The sequence below is a fragment of the Artemia sp. Qi Xiang Cuo genome, chromosome 2, assembly GCF_049724085.1.
Source record: "Artemia sp. Qi Xiang Cuo chromosome 2, ASM4972408v1, whole genome shotgun sequence".
NCBI classification, from domain to species: Eukaryota; Metazoa; Arthropoda; class Branchiopoda; order Anostraca; family Artemiidae; genus Artemia; species Artemia sp. Qi Xiang Cuo.
Window position 1 is genome coordinate 6,811,889 of NC_142795.1, and position 20,483 is coordinate 6,832,371.

The window sequence follows — 20,483 nt, forward strand, 5'->3', positions numbered from 1 at the left end:
CTTATTATCTTTTAAACTGGGATTGAGCAAATTTGTGAAGCTGAAAACAATTTTGCTGTACTTCATCTAAGCAGAAAATCTATTTTGCAAGGTTTAAATTTTATAACACACAGATTTTATAAGGCGGCGAGCAAGAGATTTGATGAGATCTGATGAGTAAGTCAAAGGTATTCAGAAAAAACATGATTCGTGGCATTATTATTGCAACCGTTCACCTCTGGAGGTCGAAAAAAGGGGGGAAGTCTTTGTTTTATTTGTGCCTCGACTTGATTTCATCTTCACTTCAGGTCCGTGTGTCACTATTTTCCTGATTGGAAGATATTTCTTACTCAACTGTCTTCTGTTGGCCTACTACTACGCCATTGATTTACTTATTTCCACCATGAAAAAATGCAGCCGTTAAGAGGTATCATAACATCTGGGAGAAATGTTTTGTTGTAATTTTCTGTTCTTGTAAAATAAATTCGATTATTTTTTGTATTTATTGATGCTTCAGAAAGAAGAAAGGAAAACTGAATCCTGAGAACTAGATATTAGACTGTAGACCTATGAAATTGAACAACGATAGTGATGGAATTCCAATAAAAGAACGGGAAATCCAGCAAACAAGATGGAAATCCAATAAGGATCTTAAAATCCAACAATGTTGTTTCGTCAACAAACTGAAAATTCAATTTGGATATGGGAATTCAACATTTTTGTTTCTCAAGAAACTGGAAATTCAATAATGACCATGGAATTCCAAAAAGGTCTCCAATATTCAATTTCAGCTTTTGAAATTCAAATTTTGTTGTTGATAAACATTACAAACAAAATTTGTTAATTCTCAGGCGATTTTTTTTACATTGTGGGGCTATGGGGCTAGCAGAACTTTAAAAAGTGATGTTTAATGGCACTCATTTTTAAGGCATATTCCGGGAAGGCAGATTTTAAACCTATTACTCGTATCTACCTGCTTTTTTTCAATTTTACCATCCTTAAGTGGATTTCCATCCAGTTTCTCAGTTTTGAAGCATAAAACTGTACCGTTGCAACAATTATGATCCAAAGCCCTAAACTGGAGGCTTATAAGATCCCCTCGCATATACTCCCCCTCCAGACCCTCTTAGTAAGTTTCATAAATCAACTAGTCATATTAAAAGTAAGATTATTGCGAAAACAAATTAGCTAAAACTAAAAATTTTTCAACTAAACATCTACCAAAAATTAAGCTTGATTGATCAACTGTTTTGAATTGAACCTTCAAATTTCACTCTGTGATGAAGGCTGTGTACTAGTTCTAACGGCGGTAATTGTGAGGAAGGGACGTCCTTTCCCCCTTAGTTTTGCTCTTGCCTAGGTTTTGAAATCAACTTTTTAGGTCATTTCATTGGAAAAGGCACTTGTAAAATTTAAAAAGTTGGGGAAACAACCGAAAGTGCACTTTGTGGGAGTTTGCTATCTAGTCAAATTATAAAAGCGTGATTAACCCTTTCAAACCTGAACATTGAAGGAGTGCTTGAAAAGTTCTGAAACCTTGCAATAATAAAAAACGTAAGCTTCGTTTCAACTTAATTTCGGCTTCAATTATTTATTTCATTCGCAAACTGAAATAGAAATGGTTACCATATGGTCACCTTAGGATAAAAAATATTCATTTCACTTAATATGGAAGTTCATAAAACAGTTTCTATCTCCATTCTGACACAACCAAACCCTATATTTAACGCAAAAAACTTGGCTAGTTGCACCCCTTGCACATTTTTCGTGCCGGCAACGTCCCTTTTCGACTGTGTCGGGTAGATGGCCAGCAGTGACATATCGCACCGATTCTGACGGCATGCCTGCTTCTGTAGTTTTTGTTTTTCGGTCTGTAGGAGCATTGACAGAGGGTCGACCAGCACGAGGACTATTGACAACTCTTGACACTATCAAGGATCTGCAAATATCCATCTTAAAGTACATCAAGGACATATGCTGCTTACCCAGGTCTTCGCACTCTCGCCTATGTAGAAGCCAAGAATGGTTTACAGCTAAGTCAAGGAAATAATACACTATCCGCATGTACCATTTCTTGGACCGTATGTCAGTGCGCTAGAACTCCAGAAGCGTATCAGACAAGTATACGCCATCCATTGACTTGTTATACTCACGGACAACATATGGGCAATCTACCTCGACATGGCTACGAGTACGTCCATCCCACCTTTGACACTGGTCAACTGGAGCTACGGCACAGAACGATGATGCCATATGCACTGGTTTATTGTCAAACCACTTCACAATGGAGACTTCTGTGTGCCTCTCAAGTCTGTAATCATAGCTTCCACGCCCTTTCTTTTTCAATAATGTATCACTTTCTAAAATTACACCTTTCATACGATTACTCCTTATCGTCCCACATAATTCAATTCCTTGATTGGTGCGTAAGGCATGAATAAGGTCAATAGATGTGCAACAATTGTCCAAGTACAGCTTGAAATTCATTCCCCGTGGCACATTGTCGGTCAGTCTATGGACAACGTCAGCACCCAGCCCCAAAGGACTAGCCGGAACTGAGCCTTTTCCTGTGTGGATTTCTAGCTCATAGACAATTCCACTCACGCCCGATCTCGTAAACACTTTGACACCCAATGAATGAGGCTCATCTTTAAAAAAATGATTGAAACTTATCTGACCCTTGAAGGGAATCATCTGCTTGTCTACACGTTGTCTCTGCTGTGGTGGTATGCTTTTTAGATTTTCTTTGAGCTTGTCATACATTGGTCGGATTGTGAGCTGCTTAGCATTACCAGTTTGATCAGATGGCACTGCTAAGTTACCGTTATTAATATGAAAAAACTGCTGAATCATGAAAAATATGTCACGGCTCATAGCCTCTGCGATTGGAGTGTATCGGAAAGTGTGCTCCCAGTACATTCTCATAGCTGGTAGCTTTACAATACTCATCAGCATCTGTACTCCAAGGAACCAGTCCATCTCATGCTGGGTCAGCTGTAGGGCAATCCTAGCGTTTGTTTTCCTTGTTGCGTGCAGATTGGTTTGGTCAACTAATCCAGCAACGATACTCTCTGTGGTGAAAGTTCTGAATAAATCAATGGGTAAGTGAATTTCTGTTGCTTTCGGGAGGGAAGCTTTCCATGTGATATCACGGGGCTTAATCTTTTTTCTTAGCCACTTCTATTCTTTTGTGGCATCTTGGTTTTTCATTGATGCGGTGGGGAGGATTGGAGAAGAAATAGGTGACGAGCTCGTCGATTGGATGGGAGACGGTTGAACCTCAGTAGTGCGGACTATAGTGGCTTGTCCAGCACCAAATTGGTTATCTACACCCGTAAAAATTTCGAAACAGTTCAACATTCTGAAAGGTAAATCTTCTGTAGGATTGTCAACCAGCTGAACAGGCTGTAGGGTGGCATATGTGAAACTGGCATCAGGGGCTGGATTCCATAATGAAATCCAAAATTTCTGTGGAAGCACAGATATGGGGTTGAAGATAAAACTAAATAAGATTCATATAAATAGAGGCTAAAAGTAAAGACTTTAAGGAACAAAATAAGATAATAAAAACAAGAAAAACTCACCTGCATCATTTTCATCATCGCTGTCAAAATCAGCTAATTTTCACTTTTTAGGCATGGCAAAAAAATACTGTTTTCACTGATCAACTGACGACTTACAGAGCCATCTAGGAGAGTAAAAAGTATCGCAATACGGAGGGCCGAACTTGTGCTATTTGACGGTATTAAATTCGAAAGCGGTATCTGAACTACAAAAGAAACTAGGTACGCGGAAGGAACGGTTACCATGTGGTTACCTACGTAATGAAAGGGTTAAGCATAAATATAAACTTTTAAATGAGCCCTTAAACAGCTCTCTTTTGTTACAGAAGCCTTCTAGTTTCTGCTAGTCAGTAGGTGATTTATAAAGCCCTGTCTTCATTATGGCTTTTTCAGGCGAAGTCGGCCGAGTAAAAACAGCTTTTTGCTCATCGAAAAACAAACATTCCCGAAAAACATGTATTGTTTTGTGAAGTATGGATAATGAACTTAATGTAATAGCATACAATTTTGCTAAGCTGTCAAGGTTGTTTGCAGTATTTTTTAGAGCTGTTTTATCTACCCTAGATCGGTGATAATTAGAAATTATATCAAAATAAGTTTTCAACTGAAACTAAGAAGTGACATTAAAACTTAAAACGAGCATAAATTATTCGGTATAAATAAAAGATCATGGCAGCGTTGTTTCTGCATTAAATTTTAATAAAAAACGAACAAAGATTACTTTTAAACAAACAAAGTTTTCCCGAGGGAAGTAAAGAGCCAAGTTGAAACTTAAAACGGACAAAAATTCTTACTTCACAGCCTATTTAATATATATTAATATAACTAGTACAAATAAACCAACTAATTATGTTTCCCAATGCTTTCATGATTATACAAAACTAGCGCTTTACTGAAAACACAAAATAATGTAGGAGTTTTGGTACAGTAAAAGCAAACCAATTAAGGGCACCATTTACAGAATCAAAATATTATCAATCCCTTTTAGGATCAATCCCTTTTAAGATAAAGCAACAATCCATTTTAGGATTTTCTTTATTTTTTTTTACATTTAATTTGGTATTACTTCTGCACAATGGCTCAGTTCAATGACTGAGCCTCGTTTTGGTTCTTAAAAGGACATGTCATGATTAGTTTGTATACAAGTTCAAATTAAGGCAATCTTGATAGTATTAGGACTATAGACTAGCTTTAGAATTTGTACCATAGCTTGAAATTTACTCTTGCATAGAGAGAGCCCAAAACAAGTTTTTCAAAGGAAAGTAAAGAGCTTCATTAAGCCAAGAATGAGCAGAAATAAAGTCAAATAATCTTCTCAGCGTTAAACTATCATAAATCACTTTCAATAAAGAAGTGAAACTAAAAATGAACAGAAATTACAATAAATAGTCGAGTCAAACTCAAAACGAGCAAAAAATAACAAGCGCAGGGCCGATAACCCCCATGTCTTTTCAAGACCATAACTTGCGCGTTACTGAAAACAAAATATATTTTAAATGTTTTCACTTTTTTACTTACTTAGATAAAAAATTATCAAAACTTTAAAGAATAAATCAAGCAGTTCGTTGTAACAAACTGTAATTAAGGAGCGACCCGGCTCAATGGTAACCGAAACTCTAGAAAACGGGTTTTGATACCAATAGATACATCAAAAGAATCAGATTTTAATGCTGATTTCAAATATATAATTTTCATCAAGGTTAGTCCTACCCACCAGAAGTTACGCGCCTGAGAAAATTTGGCTGATTTTCGAAAAAAGGAGGAAAGACCCCCTTAAAGCTATAAAACCTTGATGAAAATCACACCATCATATTCAGCGTATTAGAGAACCCTACTGTAGAGGTTTCAAGCTCCTATTTACAAAAATGTGGAAGTTTGCATTGTTTGCCAGAAGAAAGATCACGGATGCGTTTTTATTTGTTTTTTTGTTGTTTTTTTTCCAGGGGTGATCATATCGACCCAGTGGTCCTAAAATATCGTGGGAGAACTCATTGGATCGGAAATTAAAAGTTCTAGTGCCCTTTTTAAGTCACCAAAAAAATGGAGGGCAACTAGGCCCCCTCCCACGCTCATTTTTTTCCCATAGTCACCTGATCAAAATTTTGAGATAGCCATTTTGTTCAGCATGGTCGAAAATATGATAAATATGTCCTTTAGGATGACTTAATCCCCCGAAACTCCTGGGGGAGGGCTGAAAGTTATGAACTTCGCCCAATGTTAACATATAGTATTGGTTATTAGGAAGTATACAGACGTTTTCAGGGGGATTTCTTCTGGTAGTAGGGGGGTGGGTGGGTTGGGGGTTATGTGGGAGGATCTTTCTACAACGATAGTGATGGAATTCCAATAAACTTAAAACGAACAGAAATTAATCCGTATATGAAAGGGGCTGTCCCCTCCTCAACGCCTCGCTCTTTACGCTAAAGTTTGACGTTCTCACAACGCTTATTTTTTTTAAACATTAAAAAACGTTAGCGCAAAGAGAGAGGCGTTGAGGACGGGACAGCCCCTTTCATATACGGAATAATTTCTGTTCGTTTTAAGTTTTAACGTCGTTCCTTACTTTCAGTTAAAAAAAAATGTTTTTTTTTTATTTAATTTATCATTATAAGATAACGTGTATTTCAAGCCAAAATGTGGCTATGTGCACAAACAACATACAAGATTAACAAATTACAACACTCGTCAACGAAATATAACAACGTATATGTCAATTAAACTAACAATATACGGTCATTAGTTTTTGTTTATTTTTTCAGTAAAGCGCAAATTATGTTCTGGTCTTGAGAAAGCATCGGGGTTATCAGCCCTACGAAAAAACCGGTGTGTTCTCAAATTTTACACAGCGTAAACTTGAGCGAGTGGCGCATAATACATAAGTACCAACATACACAAGGCCCTACCGCTACGCAGAACGTGATAATTTTGTCGCAGAACCTATTACATTGTTAAATATCACAGGGCTTACTACTGAGCCTTGTTTAACACCCTTACGTATATCTATGGGTCCAGAAAGCTGTCCGGCAAACCGAATTCTTACTTGAGATTTTCGATACCATTGCCACAGAAAATTACAAACAAAGGGATCAACTCCTGCCCTTAGTAGTGACAAGACTACTTGCGAATGTAAGACAGAATCAAACGCCTTAGATATTTCTATTACGCAGACGAATAATGGAGTTTTTCGTTTCTTAAACTTTTCAACAATTGAAATAAAAGTTGCATGTGTATTCTGAACACCAAGACCGGACCGGAAACCGAACTGATTGTCACCCACATCCGCTCGTGCTGCCACTATAGGGCACAGTATCTTCTCCAGTAACTGGAGAAGATACTTTTTGCTCGCTTTGAGTTTGACTCAACTACTATTTGTGACTTCTGTTCGTTTTTAGTTTCATTTATTTATTGATTGTGAGAGTTTTACGCTTGGAAAATTATTTGACTTTATTTCTGCTTAATTTTGGCTTAATGGAGCTTTTTACTTTTCTTTGAAAAACTTGTTTAGTGAATTTTTTTTTTTTAATTAATGACTGTTAGAGGCGAACTATGTCATAGGTTTAAACCTGCTCTAAGGTTAGTCGAAGAATTATCTTACTCTATAAAAGTAGCTGGAATTCATATCGAAAAATCTTGAAGTCATTCCTTTTTCAGTTCATCTTAGTTCATGCTAAGGAAATATACTGAAATACATTTATCGAGGTTAGTCTGGCAATGGCAAAAGAAAATGTTTCATTGACGTTTTCAGATGGTTTTACTTCGTGCATTGTAAAGATAGGGAATTGCCATTAAAGTTATAAATAAAAGTTTCTTATCGTAGGAATTCAGTTTATAAATGAATTTGTTAATTACGTCTGACTAATTGCAGGCTTACATTCTTAGCAGTAATATGCTATGATAATTGTTAGATTTCTAATGTACAAGAGTTGTTTTATGTAAATTTTCACGACCTTAGTCCCTTGATTTAGCCCCTCCTTTTTCTCCCTTCTACTTGTAAACTTGTACGTGCGGTTGACTTAACTAAATTAAACATAAGAGGAAGTGTTCCATTGAAAATACAAACTTGAATTCAAATATCTTTTGCCACAACGAATCTTATTGTAGAAAGTTGTGGTGCCACTGTGGGGAAGGTAATGATTTGACTTAGATTTGTCATGTCAAAAACACTTTAAGTATAATTTCAACCCCTTTTTAATTAAGGAGACATCTTTTTTTTCTTCTTGCCCTGCTAAATGGGGATTCAGTGTTTACTTGGGTCACGGTGCGTTTTATAGTACACACCTCTACATACTGTACAAGGAACTACTAATGGAAACCCTTCAAACGGGTATTTGCAAGAGATAAATGGATGGCAAAGCGTGATTGCTAATTGCGTTTACAATATTTAAACTGTTGTTTTTTGGGGTTTAGGAGGGGGGAATGTACCTAGGTTGGGTTAGGCTAGGCTACGTATTTAAGATATGCTATGCTTTACCCCCCACAATCTCTAATGTGCAAATACATAGCCAAAATTTGTTTAGAAACTATTATATATTCATCCTATTTTATTATGTTTCATTAGCATTAACCAAACTTGACTTCTTTCGTGTGTACCATATAATGCACAAGTACCCTTACTTGTTTGTTGCAGAGCTTAATTATGAAATTTGAGTCAGCACTCATTTAAAGTAAATTTAAAATTTTGTTAGGTTTTGGCAAGTGGAGACGGCATTAATGTAACAAGTAAACGTTATGCTTGACCGTTTGACTTTGTCGGCTATATGCCCTTGTGTGCCAAATTATAATTTCTTGGCCCTCTTGAACTATGAAACATATCAAATACAAAACAATAACAAAGGGACAATATTCTACTACGATGGTGAATAAACCATAGCCGACTTTCGTACTCGTTGCGAGTTACGTACTGGCCTCTGGCCAGAACGTAACTAGCCTCTGGTTCAAGCATACGGTGAAAAGTGGGTGGAGTTTTTAAAAGTGGCGGAATAATTTAAAATTGTCAATGGTCGCTGGGTTGCAACAGTATTTGTCGCCACCAGTCGTGGGTCCTCCAGTTTCTTATGAGCTATATAATCGCAGTACAAAAATATATGAGAATACTTAAAAGAGACCCCATGTTTCCCTGAGAAAGGGAACGGAAAAATGATATAGCCAACACCCAAACATGAATTTTGTGCAGGTTTTAAAATCAACAGAAAACAACTGGTGCAAGTAATACTCTAAAAGAGAGGGTAGGCTACTTAATGGCAAATTTTCTATTTTAATGGTTATGGCCAGGTATAAAAGGTCTCCTAGCTCCATGGTAAAATGGAGCTTTCGTTTAAGCAGGAATCGAAATTTAACACAGGAATTTAAAAACAAATTATATATTTTAAAATAAGGTTTATGCTTCCAAATATTTATTATTAAAGCAAATTAGAATTTTGTTTTTTACTTTGATCTGGGAACTTCATAATAGACAAACGGATTGATAACATACTATTTAGAAGACATTTTGATAAGATATAGCAGTGATGTTATTGGCGATAAAAGTAAAGATCATCATCTACTAGTACCTAGGATTAATTTAAAGCTAGAATTGGGGAAGGGTAACTACCTTCCAGAAAGTTTTGACGTTGGTTGACTCCAGGATGAGAAGTTGAGAGAAAGTTTCCAGGAACAGTCTAATATTAAAAAAATAGAGTATAAAATTTGACTATGTAGAAGATGGAAGAATAATTTTGGGAAAATAGTTTGTGAAGTAACAGATGGCGTCTTAGGGAGGAAAGTTAGAAACGTGGCTTGGAACATTAGTGAAAAGGCTTTAAGTTTCGTAGAAAAGACGAGTGACTTGTACAGGGAGTATTTAAGGGATAGACCATTTGAAAATAAGAAAATATAAGGAAAGTAGAAAAAACATACAAACATGAATTAAGGAGGTGTGAAGGAGAGGCCATTGGTGAAATTGCTGAAGATCCGGAAGATTCAGCTAGACGGTATTATAGTTAAATATGATATTGGTACGTTAAAGAATCGAAAGGGAATAGCCAACCTCGACTTGTTTCCGTTTTAGGTAGCAACATGGCCACAATTACTGATAAGGAAGGAATTACAGAAAGACGGGCAGAACATTTTGAGAGTGTGCTAAACTGTAATGGAGTTACAGGAAATGATATTGAAAAGAATAAAAAAAAGTCTATGACACTTCAGATATGAAAGAAGATTTATTATCCTAAGAAGTATTAGAGACAGAACTTAAAAGGTTAAAAAATAATAAGACGCAGGTACTGATAGTGTGGTAAATGTTTATGATTCATTCTGACCCTCGTTGTCACATGTCATGTAGCGCTGATTTCTTTGTTCTTCACTCACTTTTTTGACTCGTTGTGATTCTCGCTGCCGCACATCTTCTTACCACATATTACTTTGTTCTTCACTTTCATTTTTTATTTTTTCTGATCCTCGTTTTTGCATGTCATGTAACTGCATATTTATTTGTTCATCACTTTTGTTTTTGACTTGTTGCAATTCTCGCTGCCGCATACCTCCTAACTGTATATTTCTTTGTTCTTTAATTTCGTTTTTGGGTCGTTGCGTTTCTCACTGTCGCATATCTTCTAACCATATATTTCTTTGTTCTTCACTTTGGTTCTGAATTCGTCCTGATCCTTTTTGTCGCATGTCTTGTAACCGTATATTTCGTTTGCTTCACCCTTGTTTTTGACTCTTTTAAATTCTAGCTGTCTTTAACCTTATAACCGCATATTTCTTTGTTCTTTACTTTCGATTTTGACTGGTTGTAATTGTCGTTGTCGCAAGTATTCTAGCCATATATTTCTTTGTTCTTCATTTTTGTTTGTCATTACTTCGGACATTTTTCAATGCCCTTTACCTTAACTGTTGGATTGGTCTTGTCACATTTGAGGGTCTAGGTTCTTCATTTTCATCCATTGTGTATTTAAATATTTCGAGTCGTCCTCTGTATCTTGTTTTATCAGATGGTTCAATTTGTTCATTTCGAACAATTGTTAATTTGCGTTTTCGCCCTCTAGGCATTATGAAACTCTTTAAAACGTCTTCGTTGTTCTTGAGTTTTATTCTGATTCGTCTTTTGTAAATAGACTCATAACACTTGGTATTTTATACTTAGCTATGTTCCTTTTGTAATTTTACATGCGTCATAGATACTAAAAACGATACAGCCACTCCTGAATTTATCCTCTTGACACAGGCTCATAAATGTGACGTGATTCATATTTTTTTTTCCAAAATTAAGACTTTTAACGAATTTTTCTATACTAGTGACATATGTCAATCGTTTATCAGGCCAGAAAAGCCAGGATTCCAATTTTCAGAAAAAGATATATGGAATCGTTGTCGAGAAATCGTGTTCGATGTGTTTTGATGTTTAAACTGCGTTCAATAGGGTACAAAATTATTCAATGCGATATTGGAATCAATTCAATCAATTTCAATAAGCTCTGTTAGATGTCGGGCTGGATGTAGTAACACCGTAAGTTTTCAACCTATGGCGTTATTAGGAATTGAGATTGAGTGCGTACAGAATTGGAATTCGCTTAAATTGACGGTATTATACACCAGTGCAACTGTTTGGATTAATTCTCATTTGTCCTCCTTTGCATCACCATCATCTGTGTTTGCAATGGTTTCATAATCGGTCTGTTCGGCAATTATTCTGCATTTATCCGAGGACTAAAAAATGCTCCTTCTTCTAAAGGAAGATTTTCTTCATTTTTTCATTATTTGCCTTAAATGTAAGATTTTATTACAATTATATTGCAAATGCTAGTGATAGACACGAAGTAAGCCGATAAATCCAAATGAATTCACAAGGGCACTGAACATGTCAAGAGTGAATTAAATATATGCTGGAACTCCATTTTTTGAACTTTGCTCTTTCTTGTAAAATTGAAAAAAAAAACACTTCGGAAAGGCTTTCAAATTTGAAGCATTTTATTTTACCTATGCTTTTGAAAAATCAAATATTTAAAACAACAAAACAAAGTTTATTTACATATTCAAAAAAGATAGATGGAAATAAAATATACGGTCCGAGATGTTAAAAGTTTTCTTCGTTTAGTATATAAAATATTAGAAAAATATATGAGTAAAAATTTGACAATCATATTTAGAACGGTTCCACTGGTCCAATAGGTCTTGCAGGAAAGTTGATGCTACTTCTCAAGCTTTGTTTGAGGTATTCATCCACTCCTAGTACACCAGCCAGTTCTAAATGTGGTCCTACAACATCTCTTGGATTTCTGAATGCAGGTGGCTGAAAAGGAACTTCGTCGTAAAACACTGGTCTAAGTTCAATTCCGTAATTGTATCCCTCTTGAGCCCCAAAATCGTAACTAAAATCATAGCGGCGTCTGCGGAGGACCGAAGAGCTTTGGTTCTTTGTACTCTGAACAGCTGGGTCTGGAATTGGATCCTTCAAAAATGTCAAGGCATGAGGTCTATCTTGTTCTGATGTTTGGTCTAAAAAAAGTTATAAAGAATTGAATTGTTATGCTAAATAATGAAACTTCTAAATTGTGAGTCTTATTCTGTAAGCCTAATTAAGATCCAAACTGTTCTTCTAAGACTTCTTACCGTGTGTTGGCAAGTCTTCTGCAGCTTCGAATAAGCTAATTTATTTAAAAAAAGGACATAATGTCCATTAGCTCCGAAAAAGGGAAATGATTTTGATGAAATTGCATCAAGTTTAACGTTTCTGAACATCCCATAGCAGAGGCTACAAGACCGTGTCCACACAATCTCTCCAATTTTTACCATCAGGTGTTTTTTCTTCTTGTGTTTGTACTTGAGCAACTTCCTGCGACAACCTTTGATCGGCTTCATCGATATAGGTTCTGCGGGAAGAACTCTTTAGTTTGACTTCCTCACCGCTGATTGATCAAATTTTACACAGATGAGGAAGCTATGATTTTAATATTAAAAGAAATGAAAAAAAATTATTTCTTAAGAAGGATACTTTCGACTTCGCAACATACACAGAAAGGATAAATTCACAAATATCCATCTTCTATGGATCCTCCACAGAGAGATCCATAGACCCTTCTCCATTATAATTGATGTACATTTGTACGCTACTATAACCTTATGAAACTTGAAATGAATCAGCTGAGCTAAATAAACCTTCAAGCTAACTTTCTATTTTGAATAGATGACTTTGTTGGATTACACTGATTTTGCATTTTTACGGGTGGATTTTTAAAAGGACAATAGAACTTTCCATTTGCGTTTAAATGAGCCCCCTTTCCAGTATCATATAATTTTACTAAATTTTAGTAAAAGATCTTAAATTTTACATTTTCGTACATAGGAGATTGAAATCTTATCAGCATAGCACTTTCATAGGCTGAAATCCAGTTTTCATCAAAATCAATTCTACTTTTGAGGTTCGTTTTGTCTTTTTTTGAAAATCCGGCTGATTCTCTCAGCAAATTAATATTTGGCTCAGTTTTAATAGTCTAGATAGACTTCAAAAACTTTTTCTTATAATTGTACTTACCGTACTGAACCAACCAAACTGTTGTAGAAATCAAAACCAAACTTATTTAAATAGATGTATTTATGGGCGGTAAACAAATGGAAAAAGAAGCGAAGTATAAAGAAATTGCTTTTATTAAAACTTGTTAGAAAGTTGCAAAAATGATTCCACAATTTCAAATTAATCATATATGGAATGGTCCTGCCCCAGTCTTAATCAGAATGGCTAAGATTATGGGAAACGAAATGGCTCAGGCGCATGGAATGGCTCACCGAAACAAGGAAATAGAGCGACTGGCTCACGTCACTCACCATGACAATGACTGATGTTCCTAATTGAGTACTCAATTAGGGTTATTGAAATCTTTGTCGTAGAAACTTGAAAAAGGGCTCATTCGATTTGAAATTCAAAGGGATAGTAACCTTTTTAATAGTCGAAAGTGATTGGAGGGCAACTAACCTTCCTCTCACGCCCACCTTTTCCCCAAATACATCCAATAAAAATTTTGAGATAGCCATTTTGTTCAGCGTAGTTGATGTACTCACCCTGACAATGAATGATGTTCCTAATTAAATCAGAAAGCACTTAAGTCTATCGTGGTTAAAATCTATTCTAATGAGGATAAATTCAGGCTACCTCTATTGATTATATTCTACTAGTATTAATATTTAGTAAAAGATCTTCGTATAGTATTAATAATAATACCTATATAATCTATTGACATGTCAATTAAGCACATTCCGAACTAAAAATATTCCGGCATCCTGTCTTACTTCAAAACTTAAACAAAATCTTACAGTAAATACATTTTTATTAGTACATTCATTATCAAAGTATAGTGACAAAGAGTACTTATTTAAATATGCATACTGTTTCTTTAAAGCACAACTTCTGTTCGTCAACTACTGTTTGTTTTAAGATTTAAAGTTCTTCTAGTGATTTACTTTTTTGGGGGCGATATTGTTAATTTTCAATGCTACTTTTATGTGGAAAAAAAACTGTTTTTAAATTTTTGTAATTGGATCAAGATTTATTCATGCATTTGGCTAAATTTGTAAAAAAAAATTAAAAAAATGACAACAGGACTTATTGTGCGAACGATTTTTATTCAAAGATATTTTATGCTTTTTTGGTGCTATTCACAATAATTTGAGTATTCACAATAATTTGAAATTAAATCTAAGTTACGTAAGAATCAGCTAGATCAAAATACCTTTGAAATACATTGAAACGAATTGCTTTAACGTTTTTTATTTTCTTTTCATGTTTTATTTAAGTTAATGGGTATTCAAAAATGAATAAACAAAAAGTTGTAAAGCTGTTCTTGGTTAGGAAATTTAATATTTGTAAGTATTACTTGTCAATATCAAACTTTGCCTAATTTTCAGACTCTTTGAATAATTCAAGTTTTACCTCATCACGTTTATTCATTTATATTTCTTATAATTTTTTGCCTTATCATGATTTTCGAGGTTTGTCCTTGTTAGCTTAATTTTTGATGCGTTGGTGATTAATTTTTAATATTTTGATTCATATTAAGGGGTTGCACTCCTACATCTACTATAACAGGAAAAACCTGCTGAATTTTAATCACTTTCGTATTGAAATTACCGGTACTTGCATGATATATCCCTATCTAATATTCTTCTAATACATATCTCTGACACTCAATCCTAATGAAATATACCAAAGTAAGATAAAAATATAATACTTTAGAAACAAATTTGGAATATATATTTGCACATTAGATGGGGTGGGGGGGTATAGTATAGCGGGTATGCATGCCTAATATCTTAGGTACAATTATCCTGCATATTATGCAGTAAGAATTGTTTTCTAACTTTACTCTGTCCAAATACTTTACCCCCCCCCCCTAATGTGCAAATATATAGCCCAAATTATATATTTTCCATCTATTCTGTCACTTCTCTTTGTCTTGTCTCACACTAAGCTTAAATAAACTAACGAAAAAAACTGTCCTATAATGTGTCAATGAATGAACAACTTGAGCGGTAGGGGGTTTATCATACAAGCCAAATTACCAAATTACCAATCTTTAGTTTCTTTTACAGAAATTCCTCTTAATATTCTTAACTCTATAAAATTTAATAGGAAATAAGAAAATATATCTAGACAAAATTTTTCTACAGAATTTGTATAGTAAGTTACCTTTTCTTCCAATGAAATTGTTGACAGTATTCAAGCTGGAAAAATGGTTAATTGTGTTTCCGCCATTACCATCTGTTGGCTCGTCAATGATCTCTGTTTTTGGATTTTGAACGCCATCTAAATTGAAGCAATAACTTGGAAGCAAAAACAACAAGACTGCCTAAATGTAAATATGCATATAATTATTAAAAGAAACATGTAAGACCAAATATGATTAATAAAAATTCAGAATAAAACTAGGCATGTAACACTAGGTAGAATTAAGCAATGATAGAAATGAAATCTAGCAATGATATTGGCAATGATAGCATTGATATTAAGCAATTATGATATTAAGCAAAATTAAGCAATGATAGAAACCCTTCAAAAATCTTCTGTGATGATTAAACCTATCATATTACCTATAGAAACTTTTCTGGGACAACAGGTTTCATCTGATTTCCTGTAAGATAAACCCCAGTTTTATTTTTTAATTTTTAATTTTTCAAAATTATCATTTTTATCATTTTTTATATTTTCTTTTCTCATGGCAAAGGTAAATGCTGGTAGATATGTTTTTTTCAGAATTAAAATGAAATTTGCATATTGATTTTACTTTTTTTGGCTAAAAGGCTTTCTCGAAATTTTGTTCTGACTTAACTTGAGAATTAACTTACGTAACAAACATCTAGATTTGTATATTTGCATTGCGTATATTAGGTAGTTCGCCCCCTAGTCAGCACCTCGTTCTTTACGCTAAAGTTTAAATTTTGTTCCGAATCTTTAAGAGTGACCCCTTAATCACAAAGGCCGTTAATTAGAATAAATAGCTCTGATGACAGTACAAAAAAAAACTTTAGCTCAAAGAGCAGACTAATGACAAGGGGGCGAACCCAATCATATACGTAACAATTTCAGTTCGTTTGAAGTTTTGATGTTGCTCCTTACTTTCAGTTGGAAAAATTGTTGTTTTTTTTTAATTTAATTTCTGATTGTTTTTTTTAAATAATCCTGGGAAATACCGCGCCTCATTAATAGTACTTTCCCTTTCCCATGAAAACATCCTCCATGGAAAGATCCTCCCACGTAACACCCGAACCACCCCCACTCAAAAAAAGAAAAAATCCCCCCTGAAAAGTTCTGTATACTTCCCAATAACCAATACTATATGTAAACATTGGTAAATGTAATAACTTGCAAACCTTCCCCCAGGGAGTATGGGGGATTAAGTCATCCTCAAAGATATAGTTATTGTATTTTTCGAACATGCTGAGCAAAATGGCAGTCTCAAAATTTTGATCGGGTGACTTTGGGACAAAAAGGAGCGTGGAAGGGGGCCTAGTTGCAATCCAGCATTTTGGCCACTTAAAAAGGGCACTATAACTTTTAAATTTCCGTTAGAATGAGCCCTCCTGCAATATTCTAGGACCACAGGGTCGATACGATCAGCCCTGGAAAAAAAAATAATAATAAAAACGCATCCGTGATCTTTCTTCTGACAAAAAATACAAAATTCCACATTTTTCCATATAGGAACTTGAAACTCGTATAGTAGGGTTCTCTGATACGCTGAATCTGATGGTGTGATTTTCATTACAGTTCTATGATTTTTTGGGGGTGTTTACCCCTTTTTTCAAAATTAAGGCAGATTTTCTCAGGCGCGTAATTTTTGATGGGTAAGACTAAACTTGATAAAATTTATATGTTTGAAATTAGTATAAAAATCTGATTCTTTTGATGTATCTATTGGTATTATAATTCCTCTTTTTAGAGTTTCGGTTACTATTGAGCCGGGTCGCTTCCTACTTACAGTTCGTTACCACGAACTGCTTGATTAAATGAAAAAAAGGACCAATTTTTTCAACTTAAAGTAAGGAGCAGCATTAAAACTTAAAACAAAGAGAAATTATTACGTATATGAGGGGGGTCGCCCCCTCATTAAAAACTCGCTTTCTACACTAAAGTTCTAATTTTGTCCCAGTTCATTAAGAATGACTGCTGAATCACAAAGGCCGTTTAATTAGAATAAATACATCTTTTAAAAGTACTAAAAAAAACTTTAGCGTAAAGAGTGAGGTATTGACGAGGGGTCGACCCTCCTCATATACTTAATAATTTCTGTTAGTTTTAGGTTTTAATGTTGCTCCTTACTTTCAGTTGAAAAAAGCTTGTTTTTCATATACTTTCGGGTCGTTTTTTAATAATGCTGGGAAATTTGACTCCCCTCCATGGACATTTCCCTTCCCCCATGAGAAAATCCTCCATGTAAAGATCCTCCACCGTAACCCCCCACCAGAAAAATGTCCCTGAAAGCGACTGTATATTTCCCAATAACCTATACTATATGTAAACAATGGGAAAGTTCATAACTTGCAGCCCTTCCCTCGGGGTCTTAGGGGGGTCAATTCATCCTTAAAGGCATAGTTATTAAATTTTTCGACTATGCTGAACAAAATGGCTATATCAAAATGTTGATCGGGTGACTTTGGCGAAAAATGAGCGTTTAGCTGACCTCTTATATTTTTGGTCATTTAAAAAAGGCATTAGAACTCTTGATTTCTGATCAAATGAGCCCTCTCCTGACCTTCTACGATCATACCTTCGATATGGTCACCCCTTGAAAAAAAAAAAAAAATCACGCATCAGTGATCTTTCTTATGGCAAAAAATGCAAAATTCCACAGTTTTGTTCATAGGAGCTTGAAACCTCTATAGTAGGGTTCTCTTGTATGTTGATTATGACAGAGTCATTTTCATTAAGATCACTTGATGTTTTGGGGGTGTTTACCCTCTTTTTTGAAAATTGGGCAAGTTTTCTCAGGCTCCTAACTTTTGATGGGTTTCATAAAATTTAATGCTACTTATTTTGAATAAGCATGAAGATTCGATGCTTTTGATACATCTAATGTTATCAACACCCTTTTATATAGACCCTTTTATAGATTTTATTATCTATTGGTATCAAAATTCCATTTCTTAGAGTTTCGGTTACTATTGAGCCACATCGCTCCTTACTTATAGTTCATAACTATGAACTGTTTGAAAGTTTTATCTTATAAAGCAATAAGCTGAACACATCACTTTGAAATGGCAAGATACCATTTGTTATTCAAAAAGGGTACTAGAACACATACATTCGGCTAAAAGGTGGGAGTTGGATACGGAGGATGAGGAACTTTGAATGGACCTCTGATTAAATTTAGTTGACAGACCATAAAACCAGAAATATATTCTGTTTAAATGTGAGCAGCTTGACCACCTTTCTAATGCTCTCCAGGTCTGTCAGGAGACTTGACGTCGATTGATTTTGATTTGAGTCAGAACTTAATTATTTTTGCACCGATTAGTCAAAATCCTATAGCTTAGAGTCAGACATTTTTTTATACCAAGCTGCTATTTCGCTACTTTTCTGCCAAGTCAAGACTTAGCTCTTTTTCACCCTGAATCAAGAATCAACTCGTCCGTGAACTGATTCAGGACTTATTCGTTCTTGAACTGAGTCAGGAGTTAGCTCGGTTTTAAAGCGTACCCTAAAAATTCTCCCGACTAGACCCGATTTTGGTCGTTTTTACGTCCAGCCTAGACTTACCCCGTATTTCCACTGATCAGTCCGCATATTTCAATTAAGACTTTACATTATTGTACCGAGTCAGCTTGGACTTCACTGGTTTTTGCACCAGTCGGCCCTTGGCTTGGAATTAGTATCGTCCGTCACTGTCTAAGGACATAGCTTGGTTTTGCACAAGGTCACCAAAATTCTCTGTCTAATACTTATCGCACTTTTATATAGTGTTAGGACTTAATTCTTTTTTTTTGCATCGGGTTAGGACTTGGCTTGTTTTTTCGTCGCATCATTCCACTGCTTATAGTCAGATTGATTTCGCAGTGATGATGAGGATGCTGAAATGACTTTGGTTAAAAGAAGTTTCCATATGCCCATGAAAAATTGCCTGAGAAAAATTGACTAAAATTAATGATTTGTCACCCTCTCCCATGGGGGCTTCCGGGACATGTTTTTTTTTAACACTCTATTTGAACATCTTGAACATTGTAACTAATAAATTATCTAAATGGTTTGATTCGATGGTTTGGGGGGCTTTGGGGTCCCAAGGGTAAAAATAGTAGGAGGGAAGGTTGCCTTCCTACTACCATTGGCCATAAAGAAAGGCCACTAGAAATCTCAATTTTCAATCAAATTAGCTACTCACAGGTTTTTAAGACAGTCTTTTATGTATGAAGTGGCCTGATAAAGAAAAGAAAAAACAAAAAAAAATATCATATCAGATACATGTCGTTCCTTATTCAGTCAATGCTATTGCGTTAACTCTGACTTAACTTCTCCTCGTAGTCAGGAGTCAGTCTCGTTTTGGGTGTAACTCTGTACTTTTTTTTGACAACTTTTTCAAAAACAAAAAAGCTGAAATGTACATACTTTCATTTTCTCTGGATTAATCCAGATTATCGAATCACGATTGAAGGCTATTATTATACACGAGGCAATAGGAGTACTGACATAATTTTTAAAATTAGGATAATGAGCTTTAACAGTCCAGACCTTGAATTTTTCCAAGATTTTGCTTAAAACAATATTTACGGTTAATGCTTTTAAGGTGAACTTCAGCATCAATACAGATTTCTGCTTGAATTAACATCAAGTGTAGCCTCTGAACAATAAATCTGTTTTGTTGGATTGTCTATGAACCAAATTACAAATTACGTTCCTACCACAAGACTAACCAGAAACCTAAAAGGAAGAAGAGGGAATCTTGATTCGTACTCTAGGGAATCAAAATGTTTCTATAGGAGGAATTCTATAGGAATATATATATATATATACATATATATATGTATAAAAATATAATTACATATATATTATATTATTATATATTATGTGACCCTTTTGTTTTACTGGTCTTGAAAGGTGGACTTCCCTATATATAAGAAAGTATATATAAGAAAATATGACATGAGTTGCATTGAAATCTTCGGTCATTGAAATCTTATTATTATTACAAATACAAGGTTGAAACAAGCGGACAGTGCCATCCCCTGTCCCTAAATGACGAATTTGTGCGTGATGTTAAAAACAGTGACCAGTTTATGCACACCTTGACAAAAAAAACTGACTTGGGCGGGTAAGATAAAACCATAATTGCGATAACTTTGCTTGGTTACACATTTCAATTCTTCCACGATATTCCAGTGCCCCACTATTAATGAAAAAAAAAACAACAACAAAACCACAACAATAGACACAGCAGGGTTTCAAACTCTTTTCCGAAAATCCTAAAATGTGCTTTCATA

At 34.9% G+C, this 20,483-nt stretch overlaps 2 protein-coding genes across 2 annotated transcripts in view; both read right to left on the minus strand.

The window, feature by feature from the left end:
* The window catches only part of LOC148954848 (uncharacterized), a 122,056-nt gene extending 114,804 nt beyond the window's left edge, over window positions 1-7,252 (minus strand). The window contains exon 1 of the mRNA XM_089107969.1: window positions 7,138-7,252. Coding sequence (XP_088964095.1) covers window positions 7,138-7,182 — 45 coding nt within the window. The 5' untranslated portion in view covers window positions 7,183-7,252. The remainder of the gene's footprint in view (window positions 1-7,137) is intronic.
* A 4,275-nt stretch (window positions 7,253-11,527) lies between these two features.
* On the minus strand, window positions 11,528-19,846 carry LOC148954849 (uncharacterized). Its single transcript, XM_089107967.1, has 3 exons — window positions 19,774-19,846; window positions 15,202-15,361; window positions 11,528-12,017 (listed from the first exon to the last, which is right to left on the minus strand). Exons 1-3 carry the CDS (start codon window positions 19,801-19,803, stop codon window positions 11,665-11,667), a joined length of 543 nt encoding a protein of 180 aa, XP_088964093.1. The 5' UTR covers window positions 19,804-19,846; the 3' UTR covers window positions 11,528-11,664.
* Between the last annotated feature and the right edge of the window lie 637 nt (window positions 19,847-20,483).

Coding starts and splice junctions, on each gene's coding strand:
- LOC148954849 (XM_089107967.1), bottom strand. CDS start 19,803: ATGCTGAAGTTCACCTTAAAAGCATTAACC. Junction 15,362..19,773: donor TCACCTTAAAAGCATTAACC/GTAAATATTGTT, acceptor ATTTACATTTAG/GCAGTCTTGTTGTTTTTGCT. Junction 12,018..15,201: donor CAATTTCATTGGAAGAAAAG/GTAACTTACTAT, acceptor AACTTTTTTTAG/ACCAAACATCAGAACAAGAT.